Source organism: Synchiropus splendidus, chromosome 17, assembly GCF_027744825.2.
Source record: "Synchiropus splendidus isolate RoL2022-P1 chromosome 17, RoL_Sspl_1.0, whole genome shotgun sequence".
Lineage (NCBI taxonomy): Eukaryota > Metazoa > Chordata > Actinopteri > Syngnathiformes > Callionymidae > Synchiropus > Synchiropus splendidus.
Window position 1 is genome coordinate 10390282 of NC_071350.1, and position 23598 is coordinate 10413879.

The 23598-nt window shown below is 44.2% G+C and overlaps 2 protein-coding genes across 2 annotated transcripts; both read right to left on the bottom strand.

Annotated features, from left to right (window-relative positions):
* Positions 1–2449: 2449 nt before the first annotated feature.
* On the bottom strand, positions 2450–7588 carry slc22a6l (solute carrier family 22 member 6, like). The gene is made up of 11 exons (XM_053846650.1): positions 7396–7588; positions 6097–6496; positions 5901–6004; positions 5668–5822; positions 4405–4573; positions 4067–4190; positions 3885–4000; positions 3610–3824; positions 3435–3543; positions 2987–3190; positions 2450–2907 (listed from the first exon to the last, which is right to left on the bottom strand). The coding sequence occupies exons 2-11, from the start codon at positions 6472–6474 to the stop codon at positions 2820–2822; spliced, it is 1662 nt and encodes a 553-aa protein (XP_053702625.1). The 5' UTR covers positions 6475–6496; positions 7396–7588; the 3' UTR covers positions 2450–2819.
* Positions 7589–9071: 1483 nt separating this feature from the next.
* Positions 9072–19677, bottom strand: pygma (phosphorylase, glycogen, muscle A). Its single transcript, XM_053846648.1, has 20 exons — positions 19366–19677; positions 17966–18067; positions 16795–16873; positions 16567–16670; positions 16305–16436; positions 16122–16233; positions 15977–16059; positions 14657–14800; positions 14337–14429; positions 14110–14256; positions 13473–13636; positions 13284–13398; positions 12910–13011; positions 11733–11880; positions 11618–11676; positions 11414–11555; positions 11139–11346; positions 9914–10048; positions 9781–9847; positions 9072–9715 (listed from the first exon to the last, which is right to left on the bottom strand). The coding sequence occupies exons 1-20, from the start codon at positions 19606–19608 to the stop codon at positions 9566–9568; spliced, it is 2529 nt and encodes an 842-aa protein (XP_053702623.1). The 5' UTR covers positions 19609–19677; the 3' UTR covers positions 9072–9565.
* Between the last annotated feature and the right edge of the window lie 3921 nt (positions 19678–23598).

Genomic DNA, 23598 nt, shown 5'->3' on the forward strand with positions numbered 1-23598 from the left:
TCCGTATAAAAGTAAATTCTAACTTCAGATTAACCTGCAATCCTCAACATTGGTGGAGGATGGTACAACATCACCGACAGACTTCTGTATTTAACATCTGGAAGGATGATTTGAACATCATCTCACCAACACACACACTCACACACACACACACTCCCACACTCCCCCACCTTGCCCCGCTTGAAAAGTCCGATCACCTCTCCTCTGCATGTCCTTGTGGTCAAGGTTAGATGGGTGCATGGTTAAAAATAACAGCAGACAAATCTGAGTTTCTCTCCCCGGTCGGTGAAAAAGTGTATTTCTTTTAACATCCAGCAATAAAAAGACCCCCCCACAACCACCACCACCACTTCCCTCCCTCGACATGTCATCCCTGAAATATGCTAGAAAAAAGAAAACCATGCCAGATTGTCATAGATTGTAAATTCAAAAGAAAAATGAATCCACCTGTTCATATGAGAAATAAATCTTTATTCATATCATTTCACGACGCAGTGGTTCCTGTGGTGATTCACACCCTCTCAAGAGGGTCCTGCAGTGACTGTAAATTTGACCGAAACAAGGTTGGACATGTTTATTTATAAACGCCAATAAAACACCCATATTGAAAAAAAAAGAACTTTGAATTATTGTCCACGCACAAGAGGTGCCGCCACATAACCGAAATGTTTCAGCAGGAGGTGCGTGAATAGTTTCCTCAAGACGATGAGGTGAAGGTGAAGAACGAGGGCGTTCATGTTCTGACAAATCAAATATGTTCCACCGGAGCTGGAAGAGAGAAACATTTACCGAGATTGATCAGAAAAAAAAAAAAAAAAACTTAACATAACCAGGAAGTTTAACAGGAAGCTGGCGTCTACAGAACATACTTGACGTGGTTATTATTGATTTTGATGGGAAAAAATGAAAATAAAATATGTCAATTTAACAGTAAAACAGGGATCTTTAATGTAAAAAAAACTGTCATGTTATTGATATTAAAATATTTATTTACATAATTCATCTTTCAATGACTGTTATATAGATCATATGTAAATAATTTAAATAGGAGAAGTCTGTGCTGCTGACATTTCACCTCATGATGGCCTTATGAGTCCAAGCAGAGGGCCACACTTTGCTCTCAGCTAACAGAAATGGAGACATGGACCATCACAGCTGAGGTCATCGGGGTGGTTCTAAAACTCTAGTAGCGGAGCAGGGATTGATACGATTTGGCTGGAGATGTTCCGCTCCTCAGCCTGATCAGACGCCTGGAGTCGTATCAAAAGGAGCGCCTGATTTACTCCCGAGGTGCTGCAGAGGGGATGTAACCGATTGTCAAAGTGCAGATCAAAGAAGATCAATGTTCAGTCTGTTTAGGTCGATCGGTCGCTCCTTGAAAGCAGTGTGATTTATGAGTGTGGAAGCGGTTGTAGCACCTGGAGGGAGTTATCCCGAGCGGTGATCTGCTGGGGTCGATCCAGCCCCCGGTTCACGCCAAGCGGGGGGTTATTTTCCGGTGCTCAGGAGTCCAGATTCAAAAGGGTTTGGCGGTTGTCATTAACTGGGCTTGATGGACTGTTGCAGTGCATTATGAAGCTTGAAGCACAGGCGTCCGGATTGAGGTCCCTCACATTTCTATTGCCTCACTAATCCTTCAGTGAGACCTACATTTACAAGTCTGCTTCAAATGTATTTTCAAATCAAATGTATTCAAAGTGACGTCGGGGTTTTGGTCAGAATTCACTTTTAAGCTTTTCCCCTGCATCACCAAGGATCGACCACCAGGAGGCAACAGAGCTACGGAAACGCTTCGACATGCTCAGTTTGCTCAGAGGTGAAGTGCTGCCACTCAGAGGACGAGAGGGAGAAGTTGGAAAGCAGAAAAATAAAATGGAAAATAGACGGAATTCTGCCTGTAATCTGATATATAAAAGTATATAAATTATACAATTTTTTAAATTATAATAAAATTCTCAAGTGAGTATTTTACTGAAAATTACATATCTTTAATATCAATAATATCAATAAATATAAACGTTCACAATTCTGTTTCATGAAACCTTCTTTACTAACTCGATCAACTCAGTTCGCATCAAGATAAAAAGAGAGACCAGAATGACTGACCTCTTCCTGCAGACAGAGGTGTTAAATATTGAGGGAATATGAGATCTTCTCTCTTGGTGTCAGTGAGATTAAACAAAGAGTGATGCAGGACGGACTTTGAATGAACACATGGGATCAAAATACATTTTATTCTTTTATGCTGTTCATCATTAACGTATAATTGTAATAATAATAATAATAATTATATATATATATATATATATATATATATATATATATATATATATATATATATATATATATATATATATATATATATATATTTTTTTTTTTTTTTTAATGTAGTCATTAGAATTTATAATGCAAATAAATAAAGAGAATATGTAAAATAAAATATGGTTGGTCTGTCCAAAAACAGTGTCAATAATGTCCATGTTTAAAAGGGTGTACATATTATCAAGATGTTTCCTCTTTACAATATATATATTATATCATGTTTGTTTTTTTTAATGGAATTCAGCACATGTTAAAAGTTGTACATCTATTTTAATCAAAGTTGAACACTGTCACAGTCAAAACTGATTTCTCATTTTCACTCACAAAAAAAAAAACAACAGAATCTTCAAGTACAGGTCTAAATGTCAGTGTGCTGACATGTCTTAAATTAACTTTATTCCAGCATTCAAACATTTCTTGAGCCCACAAACCGACAGGCAGTCTTCACGCGACGCGATCAACCTGTCATCAAGTACGTCAGGAGGTTTCAGACGCCTTCAGACACCTGGCTTCAGGAGATCCGCCTGGATGTCTTTTAGATTTATTGCTTCCTTCTGTGAAGTTTTGGAGCGTCTCCCGGATCCTCTGCGCGTAAAAATAGAAAGCACAAAGAGTCCGGCGTCACGGCGACAGCTCAGACTTTATGGATGCTACCTGTCCTCACCTGTCTTCCACGTCTTGTATCGTGTCCGGGAGCGGAGAGCCCAGTGTTTCCGGGAGAAAGACCGCAGCCAGGCCGCTGATGATGGGCGCTCCTCCGTAGATCAGCCCCGGCAACCACGGCATGTCGTCGTCACAGAGAAGCACGATGGGGGCCACCATGGAGCCCACTCGAGCCATCATGGACACCCAACCCATTCCGTTCTGTCTGAGGGCACACATCATTTTTGGATTGATTTCAGGAGCAAGTAAAAGTTTTCCTTCCAATAACAATAATAATAATAGTTTAAAAAAGGGCCTGAAGTCGAGCCATGTGGGACTCCAGAAGAAAAAAAGGGAGGTCACTAACTGGGATACTTTTATTTATTTCGCAAAGGATGTCCACATAAACTCATCAGACAGATCAAACAGTGGAGCTCAAGGTCGTGTCAGTAGTGTCATATTGCTGTTACCGGATGATGGTAGGGAAAAGCTCTCCAGCGTAAAGGTAGCAGCAGTTGAAGGAGGCTGCCAGTAAACCTTTACCCACGACAGCCAGGGAGGTCCGGATCGCCTGTTTCTCTGCACACGCACCAAACATTAACAAGGGCTTCATGACACGAAGGTCCCGCGCCTGGCAGGACGTACCGAACGGCACCAGCAGGTTGATCAGGATGGTGACCCCTGCCAAAATGAGAGCCGTAGCCTGCGACGGCCGCCGTCCGATGAACCCCATGCACATGGTCATGACCAGTTTAGCTGGAATGTCCACCGCCCCGAAGATCACCTGGATCAAGTAGATGTTGACCCCAAACTTCTGGAGGTCCATAGCGATGCCGTAGTAGGCGAAGCTGGTGGATAACCTGCGCGAGAGGCGGAGCTGTTGGACCTCTTTTTGGCCTGTGGGGTCACGAGGGATTTACCAGACGGCGCTGTGGCAAAGAGTCATCTTCCTCATGGTGGGAGTGCGGAACAGATCGATGACGGAGCGAGACTGATGAGTGGACGCCAGCTCCTTCTTCATGGCTTCCTGAACCATCTGTGGAAGAGGAAGACACGCAGAACATGCTTGAACATGCAAGCGGCAGAAGTCATTTTTACTGACCTGCAGGTCGATTTTATCGCCTTCTTCAGCTCGGCCGTTGAACCTGGCCACGCTCTTCAGGTTCTTGATGGCCTGGTCGGATTTGTTGTTCAGGACCAGCCACCGTGAAGATTCATGAAACCACCTGTAGGACAGTTGGGAATAAATGTTGGGTCATTCTACGAGAACCTGCCGGAGCCTCCTCAGGTGAGGGATGCATAAAGGTCAGGACCTGAACACAATTTACTGAAAAACAAACGAAAAACTCATGTTGATGACATCACTTCCTGCCACACCCCACACTCGCCTACACTGCCCAGCAAGTGGAGTCTTGTACAGCAACATGCGTGCTGACTCACCAGGCGTAGAGGAAGGACACGTAGAAAGGCAGGGACACCGCCAAGGTCAACCACCTCCAATCTCTGATGAAGTACGCCACCACAGCCAGGATCAGCTGCCCCAACGTGTAACAGTAGCCCACCATGGTGCCCACCACGGTGCGCACACGGGTGGGGATCCACTCCACAACTTCAAGAGAAAACATGGTGCATATCAGCAGCTTCCTTTGTTGAAAAGAGCTGTGCTCATGGGTTCACTCAAAAATGCTGAAACGGTCATCACAATGTCAAGAGCTAAATCTCGCTCAATATTTTGATTCTGAAAAAAGTTTTCATGGAAAAAAAAACAATGTAATCTAAAAAAAATTTTTCTTTCTTTCTTTCTTTTTTTATCTTTTGGATTTTTAATCCAATTTAGAAATTAAAAGTGTCTGACAAAAAGCCTTTTAAATTATTATTTTGTCTTGTTTTGTTATTATCTTCCAATGTCCAAAATGCAGCTTTGAGTCTAATAATAATAATAATAATAATAATAATAATAATAATAATAATAATAGAAACGCTTTTAATTTGTTTTTTAATCTCATTAAAATCTAGAATATTTTGACTGCTTTTGTGTGTACGCTGGTGAAAAAAATGCAAATAAATTTTGTGAATAAACTATTCAGGTGCAACACTTAAAGGGCTGTAAAAGCCGAGATTTTAAATATAACTCGTCGATCACAAGACGTCCTGTAATGAGGAAAACTGATGCTGATGGAAGGTAATTTCAGTCAAGATGAAAACATGCTTGTCCTTCAAAGGAGAAGGAAACTGTCCTTCCAAAAACTAGAGGGTAGATCGGTGTTTGGTACTGGTTGTGGGAAGAAATATCAATAATCTTGATCATTGAAAACTGAGACTGAAAAGAATAGATGTGTATGAAGATGTTGGGGTTCATCATTGCCGTAGATGATGTTTGATTCTGTCGCTCATGCCGACACTGACCGTTGAAGGAAGGTGGTTCATGTTAAAAGGTGACTGATCCATTCACAGGCGCCTCAGAGGGTTGAACTTTTACAGCAGCCGTTTGGTTTTTACTGAGTTCACTTGCATCAGAATGACAAGAAAAGTCATCATTACTCTTCTTTACTGAATTCTTTTTTGGGCTCCAGAAAAAAAGGGCGCCTTTCTCATGGAAAGGAAAAAGTCTGCGCCTGGTTGTCTCACTACTCTAAGCATGATGGGAGCTGCTCAGGCTTCCAGTGAGTTACAATGTGTCGGCCTCTCTTGTGAGTCTCTTACTGAGAGAGAAGGTGTTGAGGCCGATGCCCGACAGAGACATGCCGCAGAAGAACCGGGCCAGGCAGAACATGCTGAAGGAGGTGGAGAAGGCCACGCACGTCCCAGACACGGCCATCAGCAGGTGGGACATCAGCAGCAGGATGCGTCGGCCGAATCTTCAAAGGAGCATTTGACAAGAAAGAATTGGAACTCACGGAATCCACCAAAGTTGCCACGCCAGTGTCTTGGTTCACCTGTCTGAAAGACCTCCAAACACCACAGCTCCAGCCAGGACTCCTCCCATGTAGGTGGATTGGGCCATTTGCTTCAAGCTGCGTAGGTCACACACCAAGTGCCACTGAAATGAAAAGTCCCTTTAAAAGCCTTGTTTCTGAGGCATTTCCGACCAGACAAAAAAGGCATCTTCTAAATGACCTAGCACATTCTCACATCAGATATGATGGTGGAGCTCATCTCCGTCAGGTTGTAGGACCATCCATCAGTGCACCCTTGCACCTCCACTATCTCTTCCTCCCAGTCCGAGCTGCCGTTGAGCAGGTGCCACTGCGGGGTGGCGTAGCGCTGACATCTGTCCGGCTTCCCCGAGGCGTCCAGCGGCACCGTGATCCTCAGTATGTCCTGAGGGCTCAGGTGAGACTCGGAGACGTTGGAGTGCGCGTTGCAGTGGTGTGCCGGGATCGCAGCCACAAAGTTTTGCAGCAGGTTGTGACTGGCCATGAGAAGGACCGGGAAGCAGAGCAGGCTCACATGCAGGACCTGGAAGCGACCCGTGCTGCCCACCCGCTCCAGGAGGTCACCGAACGCCATGGTTAGCTACGCAGCTGCGACACTGGGAGCACGTGAGATGTTACAGAGTGACTTTCAGTGGCTTAAATATATGCAGTATATACACATATTTATTTATTTAGCAAAAAAGCAAGGGGAAGAGGAAACTACATTAGAATTAAACAAAAAAAAGAATTAAAGAAAAATGATATATATATATATATATATTTTTTTTTTTTTTAATGTTATGAAGAGCATAATAACAGGTGAACTTAAATTGGAATTGGACACAATGGAAAAAAATAAATAAATGTTAAAACTCAATTCCAAGGTAAAAATGAGTTAATAAATAATTATATAATTAATATATATCATAAAAAATGGAAATTAGCAAGATGAAGTAAAAAAAATGATCCATGTGACCCTCCCAAGAGAAAGAGAACTTAACATTTTTACAAATGCCATATTGCATGTGACAAAGTTTTATGGATTTTAAAATGTGAGGGGAAAATCATGGATGAAAAAGACATCATTTTATGGACAAAATATTGTGATATTTGTGGCTTAGTCAGTCAATATTTAATACTGAATATGCAATGTTATGGCAGAAAAAAAGGGAATAGCAATGAGAAAAAAAATGTGTGTTCAAAGAGTGTGACGGTAAACAAATATTTCTATTTAATATTTACATAATTATTGTTCTATACCTACAATATTATAAATAAATGCCAAAAGGAAGAAGGTGCAACTAAAAATTACATATTCAATGTTTGTGATTTCATTGGTAATACACAATAGAAATAAAAAATAAATTTAATCCAGCTCATAGAATCATTTTATTATTTATCTTATTATTCGTTACAGCTCCTGTGGCACCAGCATAAATGCCATTTTCATGTGCCAAAAATTTCAAACAAGTCAATGAAGCACACAGAACATTTAGTGGCTTTGAGACAAACTTACCAGTCAGGAATGAAACAGGGACAATCGGCTCTCACATCATTCTCCCAACATCCTCCATCCCAGGACGTCTGAGAATGTGCCGCAGAACGTGGAGGCTAATAATCGGCTCTGCAGCTCCTAAGCTTCCCCCTTCCTACGGTGGATTACGTGCAATTCACCACAAGGCAACGAAACCAACGGCGAAGTGCAAACACCGAGTTTCTGCAGGATCAGAGTCTGGAGTGAGACTTTAACGCAGCCGGGCTCCTTTTCTCCCCCTAACTGAGAGGGGGGAGCCAACATGGATTACAGGGATTATGAGCCATAACTCTATCTGCATGATGTAGAACTTTAACTAAATGAATTAACTGAAGACAATGAATATGAAGATAAAAAACGCCTGTTACTTCAACGCAGGAAAGTGATGTAATGAGCACCTCTTCTGTTGTTCCTGGCCTGTCGAGGTGACAACACATGGAATCAAATTCTCAAAAATGACATTTATATCCATTAATTTATGTAGTTGAAAGTCATTCACGGCACTGCAGTGTGGGAGGAAATCAGAGTGCCTAGCCGCCTCACTGTAAAGCTAAGAATCTCCTATAGAACAATGGAGAACGATTCGTTCAGTCATTCAATATGAATTAGCGTATGACACAACATGATTCATAATATCGCAGGAACTCCACCCCCTATGGTTCATGAGGAGAGTTATCCTGTCTCATAAGGAATCACTGGAATTATTGCGGGTTTTCAAAGTGACTATATGAATTTCCTGTTTTCAAGCAAACTAGCTCTAAAATAACTTCTTATAATGTTTAATAGCTTTTTATTTAGGACCGCAGAGAGCGTCGATCTGTGTCAGTAATTTTATTATTATTATATTATTATTATTTATTATATTAGTATTTTATTTTTATGGCTGTAGAAGCAGGCTGATATTTTGCAGCCGATGGAAGAGCAGAGACTCGTGAGGCCAGTGATGTAATTGAGCATGTTGAGGAGGTTGTGTAAGTGTGAGATTTTTTTTTTACTTTCCCCGTCAATGGTTCATGTGCGGCGTGTTAACCAGTGACACTGCAAGTAATGATCAGCTGGAAATGTTTTTCCTTGCTTTACACGGCGTCTGTCTGGGTCGACAGCCGTATAAAGGTCACAGGTCACGTGAGAAGAGCGAGAGATGGAGAGATGTGGCAAATCTTTGGTGAGCCAGTTCAATGTTTCCAACTCATTTGTTCAGCGTGACCCAAGTGTTTTCAGTTGAACTGTCATGGAGAGCTTTGGTGCCTCCTGCTGGAATTCCAGACAGAGCGTCGCAGTGTTGCTGCAGCCGGCACATTCTGCCACTCAGCTGCCTGCTCTGCTAAAAAGTCTGGGATTGTTGCGCCCAAAAAGCTCTTTAATCCCTCTGAAACTCTTGAGATGTGTACCAAACATGGGGGGACCTTATGCCTTTGTGGGGACCATTTGGCCAGACCATACAAGTTTAATGTGAGGATAAAAGCATCAGAATGACTGGATAATATCCATTAGGTTTAAGTTTGGTTTGAGTCCTGGTTAAGTTTAGCTGTTTGTTTTGGATGGTTAGGTTTAGGGGGGGAGGCTGGGGAAAGGGATGCCCCCCCAAGAACCAAGAATGCAAACATGTCTGTGTATGTTCTATAGAAATAAAAAGGGAGACTGATGTGTAACTGAAGAGAATTTAATCCCTGTAGGTCTGAGTTTATACAAAAACAATCACAAATTCACCTGGATCTGATGGTGTGGATCTCCACCTGAACATCATGGAGCTGAGAGGACCGTGTTATTAAGACAGAGCACAAGGCACAGCGTCGACTTTAAAGAATAACAGAGGCGGGTTGATCATTTCTGAGTTGAAACTGTTCTCTTGTGCTTCCGCAAACATGAGCTTGTTTTATTATCGCCGTTTTCATGGTCCAAATGTGTTCATTTAGCTAAAGAACGACCCGCTGTTACTTTTTAAAGTGGCGCTGCCGCGTCACGTGTCAGTTGTTGGAACAGCTGCGCCGCTGTGGGACGCGCTTGGTTTTTTGGTGAAAGGCCGCGGTTCAGCCAAGAACTTGAACCGTAAACATCAGTCCTCACGTTGGTTCTGCAAAAAAAAAAAAAAACGTGTGTGATGTGTTGCAAGTGGGTGAAAAGTCAGGACATGGGGCTTCACGTCGAGCGTCTAGGGCTTTTCATCGGGGGCCGGGAGTCTCTCCAGAGTGGGCTCCATACCCCAGATCTCTCGAGCGTACTGAGCGATGGTGCGGTCGCTGGAGAACTTGCCACAGCCGGCGATGTTGTAGATCACCTTCTTGGTCCATTCTTTAGGGTCCTGGTGGATGAAGCAGCAGCAGAGTTAGTTTGGGGAACAGTTGATGTTTTCAGTCGTGAACTCACCTTGTAGAGTTCGTTGACCCCTTCCTGACATTTGATATAATCCTCGTAGTCGGCGAAGACCTTAAACCTGCGCAGGTGAGCGGGAGTCAAGTGTCAATGTAACTGAATTCAACACATCAGGATGTGTGTTTACCTGTCGTGGTGCATGAGCAGGTTGACTATTTCCTTAAACATGTCAGGCTGCTTGGGGCTGAAGAAGCCTCCGGCGATCTGGTCGATGGCCTGCTTGAGCTCAGGCAGGCGGTTGTAGTACTCTTCAGCGTGGTATCTAAGCAGATAAATAAGGATCACGCCAGAGAAAACACAGGCCGGTTGCTGCAGCAACACGCCTGCCAGAGTCACACCCCAAGGTGGAGAAACAGCTGGGATGACGACTTGAGAGCAGCAGCATAAATCACCAGCTTCTGTTGTTCACTGACTTCACCGGGGAGTTATCACACGGCTGACACCAGCCCCGGAATAAACGTGAAACTCAGTCATTAAAGGTGAAAATGTTTAACCATAAAAATATAAATTACTTTGTGACATAGTTTGTTCGCTCTGCAGGTGTTTATAGTGGCTTTGTTCCATGTATTAGAAAGTTATGGACAAGATTTTGATGTATTTTTTTCTATTTTCATATGCTTTACTGCACTCCAAACGATGTTTAAACAAAGTTTCCTCCAGTTTTCTCACTGGTTGAGGGATTATCAATGTCGTTCCTCCTCCATCTCCCCCTGTCCTCCGCTTCCTCTTCTTTCAAACCTACAAACCTCATGTCCTCCTTCACCACCTCCATAAATCTCCTCTCTGACCTTCCTCTCCACCTTCTGCCTGGCAGTTCCAACCTCAACATCTTCATCTACCAACGTACTGTCTCTCTCTCCTCTGTACATGTCCAAACCATCTCCATCTAGCCTCTCTGACTTTGACTCCTAAACACCTGAGCACATGTGCTGTCCCTCTGATCTACTGCTTCCTGATCCATCGTGCTCACTCCCAGAGAGAAGCTCAGCATCTTCATCTCTGCCACCTCCAGCTCTGCCTCCTGTCTTTGGGAGTATCAATGTAGTGGCGAAAAAAAAAAAAATTCTATGTATTACATAGAGAGTTAAGATGGCCACTGATGGAGATAAAATTTGAGGATAAAAGCCTTAATATTATAAATGCATAAAGAAATGTTCCGCGCACTGAACACAGAGTAGAAACATAAGCTACACTGCTTGTCCCATAACGCACCGCAACACCTGGAAATAAACAGTTATAGCAAGTCGGAACGTAAAATGTTTCCTGTCGCAGAGTTGTCTCCTTTCTGACTAACCTCTCGCTAACCACATTCCGATGCGGCCGATGCGATATCAGTGGAAGTGAGCGCGTACCCTCTCTTGTCCAGCGCGTCGACATCATCCACCCTCATGCCGAAGATGAAGAGGTTGCCCTCGCCAGCCTCCTCTGCCATCTCCACGTTGGCGCCGTCCATGGTTCCGATAGTCAGAGCGCCGTTCAACATGAACTTCATGTTGCCGGTGCCTGAGGCTTCAGTGCCGGCAGTGGAGATCTGCTCCGACAGGTCGGCTGCTGGGATGGCTGGAGGACGACGGAGACGGAAGGTCAGCGCTAGAGCAGCCGCCAGAGATGGCGCAGGTCTGGCTACCTTTCTCCGCCAGGGTGACTCTGTAGTTCTCTAGGAAGATGACTTTGAGGCGGTCTCCCACCACAGGGTCGTTGTTGACCACGTCGCCGATCGCCGTGATCAGGCGGATGATCATCTTGGCGGTGTGGTATCCAGGAGCAGCCTGGAGGTGCAGAGCTACATAGCTAGAGCCACTCAGACACAAACCAGTCTGAAATAACAAACCTTTCCTCCGATCATCACTGTCCTTGGAGTCCACTGCTTGTTCGGCTCCTTCCTGATGCCTGAGACGTGAGAGCGTTAAGAAACCATATGCACGTAAATATCAATAAGGACTCACGGTTGTAGTAGGTGATGATGTGCAGGCAGTTCAGCAGCTGTCTCTTGTACTCGTGGATTCTCTTGACTTGAACGTCAAACATGGAGTTTGGGTTGATCTTCACCTTGTAATGCTCCTCCAGGTGGACAGAGAACTTCAGCTTGTTCTCCTGTTGTTGCACAGAATGGTTGAACAAACGTAAGCTGGAGTTTATGGAATGGATATAACATCTCACATCGCCACAGCAATATGACCTGAATAAAAGGTGTCACCACTAGGGGGCCACCACAGTGTCACAGTGATCAGTGTTCTCTAGTGTTGACACCTCCCAGCACGCATTGCAGGACTGAAAGATCTCTCTGGCCTTCTATTGCTGTGTTTCATTCCATCTCTACAGATGCACACAATGGAAGCCAACATTTGAAAATCCTAATGGCAGGTTGCAAAATACCATCCAGGCTCCAGGCTGCAGGTTTGAGGAGTCAGACCCAATGGTCCACTTTGAAGCTGAATATTGCGTCATCTAACGCCTGCAGTCTGTTGCATCAGTTAGCGGTACATTAACCTATGTGTCTGTCGCACTTACGTAAACCCACCATCAGTCAACGTCGCCTTTTAGATCACTACAAACTGAAGGTTCCGAAACAGCAGAGGATTGAGCAAAATGTATTAACCTCAATTTTTGGGCTGAAACTGAAACTCATGACATGAAGCTCCTTGTTCGCTCTTGCAGGTCAGAAGGAGGTCAAGACTCTGTATCTGTGTGTTAATACTAAACTGTCTGAGGGCAGTGACCTCTGACCTGGGGAAGCCTTTTCCAGATAAAGATAGATGTCTCACTAAGAGGGATGAGGATGAGTCTGATCCAAAGAATGTGTAACTAGAAAAACAGACTTTTTAAGTGTCATCACACTTCCACGCTGTCTTCATTAAGCCTTCTTAGTTAAACATCTAAATCCCAACAGAGACCTTGTTTTCATTAGAGCTCTTTTCTGCAACTGTATTTACTCACTTGAAGATCAACAGAGCGCGAGTAATTGAAAACAAAAAGGAAGTGGCGCTAATGAACGGAGAATTCCACACTGACAGCCCCCGCTTGTTGAGATCTGACCTCGGCTGCTGACTCGCAGCACGTCGCCCTGTGGTGCAGTTTAGGCTGAGACTGTGAGACAATGTTTCGGGAATCCATTTTTTTCACCTGCTTGACTTTAGCGACGTCGCGGATGAAAGCCTCGTCGTCGACAAACTGGCGCAGACGCTGCAGCTGGTCCAGGTCACGGATGAACTCCTCCCCGATTCTCTGGTTTAAAACAGTGTTGCAAAATTATTCAATCTAAAGTTAAATAAATGTAAATAAATATATATAAATAATAAAGTCAGTCGGCCGTCAGACTATTGAAATTGTGATCAGCCTTTGTTATTTTATTTTATTTTATTTTATTTTATTTTATTTTGTTGGCAGAACTTTATTCCGAAGCACTTTCCGAGTTGGTGGGATGCCCCCTGACCATGGGAATACATTTGATTCTGATTCTGAAACAAACAAGAGATTTCTTTTTCTCGAGCGCTGACCTCAGCGATGACCTCAGCGAGTCCAGGGTTGCACATCACCAGCCAGCGGCGCGGAGTGATGCCGTTCGTCTTGTTCTGAAACTTATGTGGCTCCATTTCGAAGAAGTCCTTGAATCTGCACCGAGGACACGGAGACATTATTTTCAAGCTCCGGCCGGGCCGCGCTTCCGCCCCCCCAGCCGAACGTACATAGTTGCCTTAAGGATGTCGGAGTGAATCTGGGCGACGCCGTTGACGGCATGGGAGCCGACGATGCACAAGTGGGCCATGTTGATGCGCTTCTGCCCTCCTTCCTCGATGAGCGACATGCGGCGCAGACGGTCATTATCGCCGGGATACTTGGCAGCCACTCTCTGGCAAACAAGACCACATCAAAGGACGTGTTAATGGCTTTCATTTTCACGCGGCGACGGCCCTTGTCACAGACAACAGGTTGGCCTGCCTCATTAAGACAGGTTGTTTGAATATTCCTTTCAAAGCCAAGCAAACGTGCCAGACAGAATTTCGGTGTGTTGAGTTCAAGACAACAAATTGCTTCCAAATTCCTTTATATCCTCCACTCATGATAAATCACTGTGTCATCTGCAAACATCATCATCCACGGAGCCTCCTCCCTAACCACGTAATTATACTTTTTTTTAACTGTATATTTAGTCATATTATCTCATATTAGTGAGGTAAATCGTGTCTATTTAATCCGTCCAAATATATTTCGTACGAGCAAATTAAAATGATTTGTTCCTACTTTTTCTCCTCCTCCTTCACGCGTCACCGCAAAGGTCATTTTTTTCCCCCCCAGAACGTATTTGCAATGATCAGCACTGACCTCCAGATGGCGTCGGTTGATCTCGTAAACAATTTCGAGGTGTCTGGGCAGCAGATGAGCGAACAGATCCACAGGCCAACGCTCCAGGGCTTCGGGCAGCACGGTGTGGTTCGTGTAGGCGCAGGTGCGCACGCAGATGTCCCAGGCCTGGGCGTCACGAGGCAACACCACCGTTGTATGACACAATGCCTCAATGACTTTTAAGGTCGGTGCGGTAGGAACCTCACCATGTCCCACTCCAGCTTCTCCTGATCCACCAGGACTCTCATCAGCTCAGGAATCGCCATGGCGGGGTGAGTGTCGTTCAGCTGGATGGCCACCTACAGTCGTTGAATTAACCGAATTAGAAAACACCAAAAAAAAGGGCTCTTTTTTCTCGGTGATACTTTCCCCACAAAGAATAATAACCCCGCTGCAATACATCCCGCAGTGTGACAGGAGCAATTTAACAAAGGCGCAGGGAGAATATCAGGAGCTAATCTTTTCATTGAGACAGAGAATATCTTAGAGAGCTTTTCCTTTTTTCTCTCTCTCTGCTTTGCCTCACCTTGTCAGGCAGTTTGCTAAAATCAGTGCGAGCGATCTCCCTGGAGCCGAACTTGGAGACCTTGAAACGACGGATGATGTCTTGCAGGGTGGCAGACACCACAAAGTATTCCTGCTTCAGACGGAGCTCCTTTCCCTCAAAGAACTGAGGACAAAGACACACATTTTGGATGTGTTCACTTGTGCACATAGTCTCTGTAATGACTCCCGGTGATTGGCAGCTGAATATAGAATCCCAAAACTTATACATATATTCGCTTAGAGAACCTTTGTTTATCATTATTGTGCACAATATAATGCTAATACTAAGTGTTAAAACGGTTTTAAAATGACAATATAAAATGTAAAATAAGGCTTTGGGAAGGAGGGGGACACCCTGAAAAGGTCGCCAGCATATTGACAACCACACAAACTCACAGTCACAACTCATCGGAGCAAACCCATAGTCACATTAGAACCTGGGGGATTTTATTTATTAGTATTATTTGGTGCAGTTAATACATGTATAATATTATATGATATGTATTTTCTTCTTATCTCTCTTAAAATAACGTTTATTTTGGGAGTTCAAGTCATGCTCATCCGTCAAAAATTTTTTTTTTTCATTTTCATTCATTACAATATTTTTTTTTTACAGAAATTGTGTGACAGGATGATGAAGACTATTTTTTAAAAATAAATGTCAGAAGAGAATGATGAATATCTTTGTCTACTAATGCAACAATCTGGGACAAATAAATATGTCTCACTTGCTTCTGCTGCTGAGAAAGTAGTAATAAATAGTATTCAATAATTGACCACTATTTCATGTATAAACAAATGCAAGAAGAAGCGATGTTGATACAATATAATAATAATAATTTACGATGAAAATAATTACATTGGCACTGGTATAAAACCTATAAAACAAAGCTATATAAATCATATCTTGAGAAATTGTTTTGTTTTTGAAAAGTTCTCTCAGACATCTTCTAAGCCCGGACAGCCTGCTTTTAGCCACGGTGATATATATATAGCGAGAGCAGCCTTAGAACAAACCCACATTTTCTGTTTCCCACTCGCAAGCCATACATTCTTCCACTTGACGTGAGTAATAGCTACAGCCAGACGTTATCTCACAGATCCTATTCCTGCCTGTGGGGAGTTGACACACGGTGGTCAGGCCTTGACTCAGCTGTGGAAGATAGTTTCAGCGCAAGCTTTTGGTGAGGATTTGTGGCTGCACCTCAGGTCCCTGTTATGTAAATCTAGCTGCCATCTTAAATCAGGGAGACCTCACCTCGAGTGCAGAAGGAGAGAGGAGTTGGTCTGTTTATCTTACGTTGTCGTTGGGATACAGCACGCGGGAGATGTTCTCAGCCAGGTTCCTGTCCAAGACGGCCTGAATGTAGCCACCGACGTTGACTTGGATGGGAGACGGTGATCATTAGCTTGGCGCTAAACATGGTCTAATGTTGAATACGTACAGTCTTTAAGGTTGAACTCGCAAGGGGCCTTGGCAGACCACAGCCTCATGGTGTTGACAACGTTGTTTCTGTATCCAGGGACCGGAGTGTCATAAGGCAGAGCCAGGACGACCTGCCAAGTTGTGCGTGCAACTGTCAAAATCCAGCGACAGATGGCCCCGCAAGGAGTTGAAATGCCCTCACCTGAGTGTCGACCCATTTGACACCATCAGGGTGGTGCTCGGTTCTCCCGTAGAAGTGGACCGGGCGCATGTACTCGGGGCGAGCCTTCTCCCAGGGGTTCCCGTAGCGGAGCCAATCGTCCGCCTCCTCCACCTACATGATGGAATATTCATACATGTGCATTGTATTATTTATGACAGGACGATTTCTCGGGATGAATCACAGACGGGGACTGAGCGAGACATGGAGTGATGATTTAACTAAGGAGTGTTTTATCGTTTACCTGCCAGCCGTTGACAATTTTCTGGTTGAAGATGCCAAATTCGTAGCGAATTCCGTAACCATAAGCTGCCAGTCCCAAAGAAGCCATGGAGTCCAGGAAGCAGGCTGCAGCACAACACGAGAAAAGGGTGTCAGTTTGAATCTACATTAACTGCGCAATAAACATCACATGACGCCAACCAATATTAGCCACTCTGCCTATATCCTCAAAAGAGAAAGAAGCAGAGACCTGCAAGGCGACCGAGGCCTCCGTTGCCCAAGCCGGCGTCTTCCTCCATATCTTCCAGTTCCTCCATGTCCAGGCCCAACTACAGAGGGGTTAAAGTCATTTTAAAAACACACATGAAGACATGAATTACAGTGTGTATGACTCACAACATCACTTGCGTGAGGGTAACATGAACAAGAACCAGAACTGGTTTGAGAATTGTGCTGATAAACATATCACAATATATGTCAACAGTTGTCACCTTTACCTTTTTGTTAAACATAAAAAATGAAGTTTTCGTTTGTTTCGAATGGTCAAATGTCTTTGTACGCTGAAATGAAACTATGAATTTGAATCAGTCTCAGCAGGAAATCGGAAATCAATGAAAAAAATTGCACCAGTTTCAAGACAGTTACAGACCATCAAACCACAAACCTGATGCCAGATGCCAGCAGATGCTTTTTTATTTTTGTATTCAATGTCTGGCACCGCGGCACGTAGCAGCCCGGCATCGCGTACGACAGTTACTGCAGCACAGTATCCCAGTATCTCACTCTCACACAGTGATCTACCACTACAGTAGTAGCTATAACCCTTGTGTTGGCAATTTTGAATGGCATTCCACTTACGTCCATTCTGACTTACGACCGGTTGGTCGGAATCAATCCTGGTCGTAAGTCGGATGCTACTAGTATAAAGAAGGGCTGTCAATAGATCACTATGAATCACTATTTTTCCATGTTTCTAAATGTAGCTTGAAGAAATAGTGACCAACACCAGAGTGGCCAACAATATTTCCCTCACACAAGCATCTGCTTACTGCAACAACCCAACATAAAAGATACTCAAGAGTGTTCTTTCAAATAACCTGCGAGGCACGGAATGCTTAAAAACATGCTAAAACTATACAGAGCGATTAAATAAGGTGCGATTAATTTGCGATTAATTGTGAGTTAACTACTTTAGTGGGCCTGGTCTGGTCCCTGGTGGTTTCTATTTTTGACAATGAAATTCCAGGCAATAACAGATGGTTGCTGATGGCAAACTAAAGTGCTCGGATGAATTCCAAAAATGTCAACTATGATCGATGACTAAAACTTTTTCAATTACAGCTTTGAAATAATTGAGTTACAGTACGGCTCATGAATTTGTCTTGAGGTGGTGGACCGTATCCGACTCCCAATTTCCTCACCTGGTAGGTGGCCTCGTCGCAGGCGTTCTCCAGGGCGAGGTTCACCATGGTGTTCTGGAGAGTGCGGCCCATGTAGAACTCCAGGGAGATGTAGTACACACGCTGGGGTGGTGCAGAGACACATCGGTTTAGTGGAAAACAAATGTCCAATTCGTGGTTAATGCGTGAGGAAATGGCCGCCGCTGTTTATAAGCAGAGCAAACCGGCAGAGATGAAAGTCACATCACATGGCAAACGCAATAACAGAAAATCCCCAAGTTTAATTATTTATCTGCTTGGTTTGCGGTGGAGAAATGTGCCACCTGAGTCTCTGTTTACCCTTTGCCATTTGGATTTTTTTTTTTTTTTTTTTTTAGGCCCTGACACAGAAAGGGGGCTGCAGGGAGCAGCAGTGGACCGTGGGGGCTGAGGTTTAGATTGCTTAGAGGATTACATAACAGCAACATTTTGGTGAGCAAAAATAGCCCCTGCAGAGGTCACAGTAAAGGTCAGCCTGTGACTGATACTGCTACCTCCAGGAGCTGAAGGCCAAAGTGGCAGTAAATGCTGCTCGCAATATCTTAAATAAAAATACAGGCCATAATGATGTTCAAATTCAGTTCTGAAAATCGAATTACTGTCACTTGTGTTTGGCATTTGACCAGTCAGTCCACAGCCGAGGGATAAACTGAAATAGATTGGAAAGCCTTCGACGTTTGATGAAGCATTTTCTGAAATGACTCGGATACTTGAAGTAAACGTCTCTCCGCTGAGACTGAGACATTAGGGATTTGCTGCGTAAGAATAAGCCGAGACGTGTGAGGAAGCATCCCGTCGATGTTGATGGAGGCGAAGACTTATCCGTAATTCCAGTGATAAATCTTCCCGCAGGGGACATTTAGAGGCAGCACCCAATGTTTTCTGCCGCAGATCGGCTTTTGTGTGGCGCGATAATGTGCCGCGATTTGCAGTTTCCTTCTTGTATCGTTCGCCTTCTATTGTTCTTTAAGTGTGTCTTTATAGCGCATGGGTCGCATAGATAGATCAGTAACCTTGTGTGACCTTTAGAGGTATGTTCTCATGTGACACGAGTGCGGGCTTTATGGTGGACGGGATGGTATCAGAAGGTCAGGGGAGTTTAATGTTTCAACACACGGTAAGAATGGAGGCAGCTCAGAGCCCCCGTCAACTTTAAATGTCATGACTTGGCATTAGAAAGATGTCGGCTGTGGAGCGGTTGAAAGATATTTGGGGTAAAATGCTTGTTGTTGAAAACATTCCCCTCAGTTCCACGAGTCCAGATGAAAGAGATCAAAGCCTGACATGCTTGACTGCTACACCGATTCTCATTAATAACACATCTATTATTTACCGCACCGAGGCCACAGGAATTCCATCTTTTTTGGGTCGTGCAAACTTACTTTGGGGTCCTTCTCATAGTAGTGCTGCTGGGTCCTGATCCACCTGCCAATCAAATGGTCCCGCACAGTGTGAGCCAGGGCAAAGTAGTAATCCCGCCTGGTGGCCACATTTCTGTCTTTGACCAGCGTGAAGTGCAGGTGCCTGTTGAAGTTCTGCTTCAGGTCGGCCACATTCTCCACCCCGGCCAGGCCTCGCACGGAAATCTGTTTCCTCCTTTCGTGATCGGACAAAGGCTTGGACATGGTGGTGCAGGGTCTGACTGCCGACGGCTCGGACCAACGTAAACAGAAGGACCAACCCGGACACACGACAAGAGAGGCACCCGCGGCTCCGGATCAGGTTCAGCATTTTAAAGGCCGCACTATGAATATTACGCAGAGGGAGGGGTCGGCTGGATATATTTGGAGGCGGGGGGGCTGCCTTTTGGGACGATAAATCACTTACATTAAGGGGGCTGTCAAAGATTTATGGAACAAAATGACTTCCTTCCTGAGTTATTAACTGCGTCTACATAACCTTGTATGACACTGTGAAGTGATTTAAGGCGAGAAAGGTATAAAAAAAAAGTGTTACACACGCTCCATTAATTTAATCCTGCTGGTAATATTGCAGTTATTATTATAATATTGTCTTCATTTGATGTATAGCGGAAGCCATGAGGCCGACCTTTTCCACCCCTTGCACCTGCTCATTGACATTCAGGAGAAGGGGGGAATGTCGGGTAAATAAAGTGCACTGGAAGTGTGTCAAAAAAAAAAAAAATCATATGAAGTTGGTTCATAAAAAGTCTTGAAGTCACTGCAGGAGCTACTGTCTTTGACAAACGGAAGTCTTTTTAAAATCCAGTCTTTGTCATGTTGCCTTCTCACTTCAGTGTAGACAAAGCGATAGAAGTCTCACCTTCTCAAGGTTGTCTGCTTCCATAGCTGCACGAGGCTTAAATGTCGGTGAATGTTTGCGCCCAAGTGGAAAGATATTGAATTAACTGACGAATATTCTCCTTAGCAGTGACATGAGGAGGGGTCTGATCGTTTCATAGAGTGTTATTACTTTGTAATACAACATATCTTTGTTTGAAGCGCGAGGGAGCTCTCCGGTTTATTCCAGGTTATTAGAGCAGAGAAACATGCTGCTGCTGGATGATATTGTCTGGCAGCTGGGCTGGATAACTAGTTTTCCTTCTTGTTGTTGGCAGGTATGGTGTTGGTTCACAGATGGTGGATTGAATTAAAAAAAAAAAAAAAAATCTTGCTGCACACCAAACGCCAAGCTCGGCAATATCTGCTAATAAACATAGTGGATGAGAGCGGTTTTACAAAATCGCTGCGTAAAAGGTCGTTCGCATTGGCTTGAGGATTTTCATAAGCGCCCGATCATTGTCCATGCGCTGTAAAATCCCAGTTAGCTCGGCCGTTTCCCGCCACACAGCGAGTTCCTAAGTACTGCAAGTGCTGCTCTAACTGGCTGCAGCTAGTGTGGATCACATCTGTTCAGGAGCCTGGAGCAGGAACACGCATAGTCACTCTAACCCTAGGTCTATTTTCAGCTATCACTCACACAAGCCAAACTATCATGAAGTCTTAACCTGCTATATATAGCACCGCTGACCCAGTCCCAAAGGCCATGATATTTGAAAGGCATATCCTGTTAATGTCAGAAGGAGCCGGCAGACAAGGCCGGTGTAGTATCGTGGCCGCCAGCCAGGGGCCCGGCTTCATGAGCCGTCGTAGGGATGCAGCCCCTGCACACTTTCATTAGCCTCTTCATCATCTTTTCAAATGATGGATGGATAATGGATGCATGAATAAATGGAGGAATGTTACATATTGATATGTATGAGAGGATCAATGAATGGATGTCATGGCAGTCTATGGGATCAGAGCCAGTTGCTGAATTGTTGCAGGCTGACAGAAGACTCGGGAGATCGATTTAACAAGGTTTCTTCGTAATTACACGAGAACTCGAACAGGAACGGAGAACCAAGGGCGTCGATTCCAGAACACGGAACGGGAAATACACTCAAGGGGAGGAGAAAAACCTGAAACAGAAATTATAATGAAGCCTAACTCATGGGGACAGCGCAAATGCACTCGGAAATTAACTCACAAGGCGCAAATAATAGAAAGCGCTCGGTGGTGGTTCTACACACACACACACACACACACACAAGGAAATAACTATGACGAGAGGAAAAACAAAGGGTGAGTTAAACAAAACACTCGCACACAATCTTATCGAGAGAACGAGAAAGCAGAAAACGGAGCGAAGAGAACCAAGGAGGCGGCAGAAAGAAGATCAAGCGTACACGGAATTTAGAAATATATAACAGCAGCACGAGAGAACGAAGGGTCGAGAGAGAGAGTTTACCGTGAGGACGCAAAGCAACCATCTGGCAGCGCAGACTGGAACCCAGGTGTAGTATCAGTGGAGTCTGATCAGCGGAATGGGAACCAGCTGCGCTGCTGTGAAGCTGTGGAAAGGAAAAGGAAACGACAGGAAATCAGAAAATAACAAAATAAAAGAACTCGAGAAACAAAACATGACAATGGAGTCCTGAATAGATTATGTGAGGTATGGATGCATAGATGGACTGGGTGGGTGTATATGAAGCCTGGAAGGATGAGCTAATGGATGCACAATGAAAAAATGGGGGATGGAGGTGTGCTTGATGGATGTGTAGATGCTATGAATGGATATGAATAAATGGAGGCTGGTAGTGAATGGCTGATGACGCCTTATGAAACAGTGTCCTTATTTTCAGAGCCCGCTAGGCGGCACTCTCTGCTCTAAAATCTTTGTATTTGAACAGCCATTTCAATGAAACTTCACCTTATTCAACAGCGCCACCTACTGGGCTCTAAACATAATGACACTGTTTCATGACGCATCAGTGGGTGAACAAGGATTAGTGATATGTTTTTGACAATAGGATGTATAGGTGGATGTATATGAAGGTTTGGTTGAGGCCTGGATGGATGGCTCATGAATGCATGTTTAGAAGGCTGGATGAAGACTGGAATAGACCATACATGGGCTGGATGGAAGGATGAATAGATGGAAGCTCAATGATGATAAATGAGAGTGTGATTGATCGATTGAACTGGTGAATGGAGTAAGAGGTGTGAGTGACACATATATGGATGTTGACAAAGACAGAGGGACAATGATAGAGGCAGAAATTTATCGGAATATTAGACGGATGGAGGGATTATTTTCAAAATTGCGGCCGCAATGACGAATAAGTTTGGGTTCAAGCCGGCGTAGAGTATGAATAATATCAGTTAATGTGCTGTGAATGAATTCCCTCCACACCATTTGCTCTTGTGTTCCTTTGCATGCCGAATGACCCCCAGAAGAGAGGAAGCATCACACAACAGATGACAGAGATTGAAGCTGGCGTGCCCCTGATTTGTCCATTATGATGAGCAAATTACGTTCTTACATGTCTACTGGCTGTTCTGTCAAATGGTACATCAAGCATTTCAAGACCACACTCGCCGCGGCTGATGGAAGCTGTAAGAAAAGACAAAAAAAAAAAAAAAATCTCATTTCGAAAGCTGATTTTGAACAGCAAATAAAATCTGCCAGACAGTTGGTTGTTGAGCCGCAGCCATGTGACTGCTTAGGTTCCTCTTTCACTAGTTATATTCCAATCTGCTGCCCACTTCCGTGTGGTTGTGACGGCCGTATTAACCTAGATATTACATATATATGTATATAAAAAATGTCTTGGATACGTGATGCAAGCATGGCGGCAGCACGGTTGCTGGTCAGAGTTTCCTCCAGGGGTCCAGTTTCTCCAGCAGACCATGCATTTTAATTTTTTAATGGATGCACGTCAGCATCCAGGGCGCCTTTCACCCAATGTCAGTTAGAATCTGCTCCAGATGTCTCATGACCCTGCTGGGAGGGAAAAAGATAAGCCGGGTAGAGAACTTGGAATAAGGGGCGGGGGCTTCTATCTGTCATGTGCCATTGTTAAATGAGCAGCCAGGCATTTTCCAGTGCAGTTTTGTTGGCTTCTGTTTTGTGGATTGTCGGATTGCCTTCTGATGATGAATGCATGATGTTGCTTGTCCTTTCGTGGGGAGGAAACGGCTTTGTACTGTTAATGCTATGAAGTGAAAGGTGTGGGGGTGAAAGAAATGTTGCAAACTGCTAAGCTAATCCACTTTTAGAGGCACCCATTCAATTACATTAAGAAAAGGTCATGAGAATTACTGGCAAAAAAT

Excerpts from the sequence above, each read along its gene's own strand:
- slc22a6l (XM_053846650.1), bottom strand. The coding sequence starts at position 6,474 with ATGGCGTTCGGTGACCTCCTGGAGCGGGTGGGCAGCACGGGTCGCTTC. Across the intron at positions 5,823-5,900 it reads TTTGGAGGTCTTTCAGACAG|ATTCGGCCGACGCATCCTGC; the intron begins GTGAACCAAGAC and ends GCTCCTTTGAAG. Across the intron at positions 2,908-2,986 it reads ATACAAGACGTGGAAGACAG|AGGATCCGGGAGACGCTCCA; the intron begins GTGAGGACAGGT and ends TTTTACGCGCAG.
- pygma (XM_053846648.1), bottom strand. The coding sequence starts at position 19,608 with ATGTCCAAGCCTTTGTCCGATCACGAAAGGAGGAAACAGATTTCCGTG. Across the intron at positions 16,874-17,965 it reads GCGACGAGGCCACCTACCAG|TTGGGCCTGGACATGGAGGA; the intron begins GTGAGGAAATTG and ends ACCCCTCTGTAG. Across the intron at positions 11,556-11,617 it reads CAGTGATGATCGGAGGAAAG|GCTGCTCCTGGATACCACAC; the intron begins GTTTGTTATTTC and ends CTGCACCTCCAG.